At 37.7% G+C, this 5045-nt stretch overlaps 1 protein-coding gene across 1 annotated transcript; it reads right to left on the bottom strand.

Moving 5' to 3' along the window:
- Window positions 1–3817, bottom strand: LOC107496998 (protein transport protein Sec61 subunit gamma-1-like). The gene is made up of 5 exons (XM_052252320.1): window positions 3346–3817; window positions 3138–3266; window positions 882–997; window positions 681–796; window positions 1–187 (listed from the first exon to the last, which is right to left on the bottom strand). The coding sequence occupies exons 3-4, from the start codon at window positions 973–975 to the stop codon at window positions 681–683; spliced, it is 210 nt and encodes a 69-aa protein (XP_052108280.1). The 5' UTR covers window positions 976–997; window positions 3138–3266; window positions 3346–3817; the 3' UTR covers window positions 1–187.
- Window positions 3818–5045: the final 1228 nt, after the last annotated feature.

Genomic DNA, 5045 nt, shown 5'->3' with positions numbered 1-5045 from the left:
TCAGTGCTAAATTAAACGGTGCCAACTATAACACATGTAAAAAAAATGTTAAATTTAAATTAAAATTATAATGTTCCCAAAGATATGAAGGATGTAAAAACTATGATTAACAAAAAGTTGATGTGGGAAGAATTCCTGCTACCATTTGTTTTAAAATTCTCTATGTGTGATTGTGGCTCTCATCATCCTGCAGATATCATCAAAAATTGTTTAGAACATAAGTTGACACTATATCTAGTCATTATAGACTTATTCTATTCATTTCAGCATAAGCAAAAGTAACACAAAAAAGTGAAGAACATACAAATTATAATAAAGTTCCCTGGTATAATCAAAAGACATTGCTCCCTCTCTAGTATCTAAAAAGAAGAAAGTTGATTTGTAAATCTACCACCCCCTCTCAATAATGAACTATGAACAAAACAGTAACTATATGAAAGAACTTCATCTAAAGTAAATTTGCATAATTTCAAACCCTAATCTCAAGTAACAGTAAGAAAGCACAAAACCAACCACATTCTGAATACAATAAAACAACATTACAATTCAACCTTTTAAACTACTTATTCATAGTTTCATAGCAAATTGCTGCACCACACTCAAACAACACATCAAGCTAAACAACAATTTTTTAAAAATTTCACAAATTTTTTAAAAATAAACAATTAGAAATCATATACCTAACCAAATCCGACGATGATGTTGTTAATGGGAATGAAGATGAGCTTGACGAAGAAGCCAACGAATCCCATAACCATAATTCCGATTGCAGTATTAACAGTAACCTTGTAATATTCTACAAACGAAAAGGAAAAATTCAGATTCACAGCATCGAGATTCAAATCAAAATAATCATAATTAAATTAATAAAAAAAAGGTACCTTTGTCATCGGGTTTATGGCAACGCTTGATGAGCCTTACGTTGTCCTTGGAGAACCCTTTGAGAGGTTCGAACACTGAATCAATGGCGTCCATTGTCTATCTTGTGCTTTCGAAACTGAAATTGAATTTTGACGAAGGAAGAGAGTCTATATTTAGTTTAGTTATCTACAATACACATTGAATGGGCCAATGAGGTGATGCCATGCTGGATTATTCACGTCATATTTATATTTTCTTATCTTATTACTTATCTAGTTTACATAAGATTATTATTTAAATAAATTTTTTAAAAGAGATTATTATTTGTATTATATTAATTTGAATTACTTTTTGTAACACCCTCACTACCAAATGTCACGCTTCCGGCTGCGCCACTCTGATAGCAAGAAGTATTACGACTACTTTATATATTAGATATTAAGATATGAGCCTGTGACTCGACACCGTATCGCTGATTTCTTTGAAAACCGGAAATAAATACTTTATCTTAAAAAAAACAAACGCATATATTCATATACAAGATTTCTTACCTAATAGCTTATAAAATAATATACATATAAAACACAAAACTCCTATCCCTGTTACAGAATTGTAATAACAAAGACGAGGGAAGAAAAATAATCTAATTAATACAACATATGTAAACCAAAAATGAAATATCACTCTTTATAATAGTTCTTCATCCGATTCCTGAAAAGGTAAAGCTATAGGGGGTGAGAACCTAACCACACGGTCTCACCACGAAGTTTCTGAATTGTTCTAAGATAATATTTAATAAGAAAATTGTTTTCAACCTCAGTGATTATCATTGCCTTATGAATCTTTTAAAAACCAATAGCTAATCATTCAAAAATCTTTTCAAAAAAATGATATTTAATCTTTCAGAAATCCAAAATCTTTCTTCTCTTATAAGAAAATCTTAATCAGAAACCAACCACGCAATCAATCAACATAATCATCAATTCAGTACCAAAGCTCATTCTCAAAAGTAGCACACCAGGTCAAACATAGGCAAAACAGACAAAGAAGCACAAGTTTAGGTAGCAGTTACAGCAAATAGTTCAGGTAGCAGTTAAGAACAGTTTAGCAATTAGGCAAACCAAAACAAGTTCAAACCCAAACAAAGCATACAAAAGCATATGATGCATGCTTGTCCTATGGCTATTGAGCTCATCTGTCGGTTATCCAGCCAACCCGACAAGTCCGAAAAACTTAGACTGTTCCCCGACGTGCATCCCTATGAGTCTATGCATAGCTTTTTCTCAAATAATCAATATTGCTCAATGGGGGTAACATTCCCGGGAATTTATAGTGCCCAGTCACCCTTACATCGTAGGGTCAACAAGGGATTGAGTCTCAACCTGGAGCAAGTGGTGGCATGCCACTGCGTTTACCCAAGGAAACTCGTGTCTCAGATAATTTAATTTCATAAGCCATATAAATAATTCATTCAACATTCATCAATGTCTAAGTCATTCTCAACATCATCATCATTCATCAATCCATATCTTATTTCCAAATTCATTCAAAATCATATTTCAAAGAAAATCCTCATCATCCTTCTTTCCATTCCGTTCACTAACAATTCCCAATCCAAAACATAACTCTTCCTTTGATAAATAAAGTAATCTTAAACCATATAATGCTTAAAATTAAACCTTTTAAAATACTACTCCAAATGACACTTCTAATTTTATAAAATTTCGACAACATGTCCTCTAAAACTTGGATTTTGCCACCCTTTTCGGGTCCCAACAAAACCATTTCTCAAACTCCTTTCAACTCAATTTCAAAATCAGATCAATTTCAATATCTCAGACCATTTTCAATTTAAACTCATTTTTCAACAAATCAAGCTCATTTCCAATATTATAATTCTTTCCAGATCTCAATTCATTTCCAACAAAGCCAACTAACATTTACTCAAACCCTTTCCAACGGTTTCAAATCCGAGTCATTCACAAATCTCAAGCCGTTTCCCAAACTCAAATTAATTCTAACATCAAATCATCTTCTAAGTCTCAAATTATACTTCATAAACATTCAAATAAGATTTTCAAATTAATCTTTCACTCACTATCTCAATACCAACTCAATATTCAGAAATAGCAACAGTCAAGTAAGCAATCACATTCATTCAAAGCAATTCAGTTCAATTCATAAGACTCCATAATCACCAAAATTATTTATTTGCTTAAATATCAATTTATAACAATTCTTAAGAATAAAAATGAGTTTAATGAAAACGCCCCTACCTCGCGAAACCACTAACCAAACGCGTCGAAGAATTCCTTTTTCCTCATTTCGAAATCAAACGGCATTGACTCCGACTATTTCCCACAGCCGTATAGCCCAAAAAGCACAATTCACAACAGAACTCGACCCTGAGACATTAAAGTCGCATAAAACTCAGAAACATATAATTGAATACTAACGCGAGGGTTTCGAAACAGAAACACTTACTGTACTAAGAGAATGAAACAACGGCAGTAGTATTAGTTACACTGAAAACTCTTTGCAACAACACCATCAAACACGGCTCTATAGTTACATTGGTTCAACCCTGAAACGTGAATACCCAAAACCCTCAACAAGCATATAACAACAATAACAATAAGGATTTTAGTTAGGAATTCACTACAGTTATGAAAAAACAGAACGATAGAGCGGCAACTACATCAGTACTGCCGCAACTAGAAGCAGGAGCAGAACGGAAGACAACGGTGATCCGGGACAGGGACGAATTGCATCAGAACCATAATATCAACTCCGATGTCCTTCTCCAGCATCAAGGATAACAGTTTAGCTTACCATCATCAACAGCAACGAGCTAGGATCCAGATTGACGACGATGACGGCATCACTAAACAGGAACATACACTATTTTATCTAGAATAAAAATATAGAGAAATAAAATCGGGAAGCAGAGTATGAGCAGGAGTGTTACAGTTTCAAGAATGGAATTGGAAACGCAGGGGAAGCTGCTGTCGAGCAATATCAATGGCGTTTCCCTTCAAGCTCGATGGTGATTGAACTGTGACAGCGAGCTCCCTTCGACGGCAGCGCTGACAGCGGTGCACGGCGTTGGCGGGGACGACTCCAACGCAGTGACGAAGACAGAGCTTCTTCTCGGTCAGCGGCTTGCAACTCAGTTTCCTCCCAACATCGTTCTTCCTCTCCTCTTCGTGGTTCTGTTTTCGACGGCGGCGACACCACCCGCGACGGGTTGGCTGCGATGGACCCCTGGCGGCAAGACGCGATGGCTCTCAACGCATGACTTCTCTCCTCTCTGCGAACAGTGGTGGCAACGACGTGGAGGACGGCGATGAGCTGGGCGCGATGGTGGCACGGTGGCGGAGCAACTGGACGGCGTAGAGTGCAGCTCCTTCCCCTCCGATTCCGAGCTCTCACTTCTTCCTCAGCTCTCTCAGAAGCTCTCCTCTCCTCTGTGTGTGTGTGTGTGTGTGTTTTGGGAGAACGGGGGGTTAAGGGGTTAGGGTGTGTGAATCGGGGAAATTAGGTTTTCTGAATGAATTTGGGGATTTCAGGATTTAGGATTAGAAATTAGGATTTTATAAAAGAATATGGATAGATATTGTTATGGTGGGTAACCGGAGATTAATGGGCTAGATGGCGTTGGTTGGCCCAATCGTGTGAAGGAGGAGGCTTTCCAATGGGTCTGCAACTCGGGGACTCCCGTCCGACTTGTACTCGTGAAAGAATGGGGAGTGGTACCTGCAAAGACACTCCGATGCTTAAGTTAGCAAGGGTGTAAGCAGGTCTAGAGAGTATTGGGACTTAGAGATACCTGAGGGGTGTCAGTGTATTTATAGTGGTGAACCAATAACCACCGTTGAAGTAGTGCCTCCTTTTTAGGGTGTTAACCATCCCATTATCTTAGGGCGGTTAGGATATGGCTCTTGGAAGTGGTTAGAGAGATTCTAGGGGAAGTTACTCATTTGAATGAGTGTTTATCTGCCAGCTAACCCTCGTGCCCGACTTCTTTAGAGCAAGTCGTGATGAGAACTGACTTCATAGGACGAAGGTTGGTATTCGGTGAGGCTCAATCCGTGGGATTAGGCCTTTTGTTTGGACTTGGGCCTTTACTGTTGGGCCAGGGTATGAACAGTGCCCCTACTCGAGCCCAATTTTCTTTTCAAGAT

This window comes from Arachis duranensis, chromosome 7, assembly GCF_000817695.3.
Source record: "Arachis duranensis cultivar V14167 chromosome 7, aradu.V14167.gnm2.J7QH, whole genome shotgun sequence".
Lineage (NCBI taxonomy): Eukaryota > Viridiplantae > Streptophyta > Magnoliopsida > Fabales > Fabaceae > Arachis > Arachis duranensis.
The sequence above is the reverse complement of the archived record's forward strand: the minus strand, read 5'-3'. Positions and strand labels throughout refer to the sequence as shown.

Coding starts and splice junctions, on each gene's coding strand:
- LOC107496998 (XM_052252320.1), bottom strand. CDS start 975: ATGGACGCCATTGATTCAGTGTTCGAACCTCTCAAAGGGTTCTCCAAG. Junction 797..881: donor CCATAAACCCGATGACAAAG/GTACCTTTTTTT, acceptor TTTCGTTTGTAG/AATATTACAAGGTTACTGTT.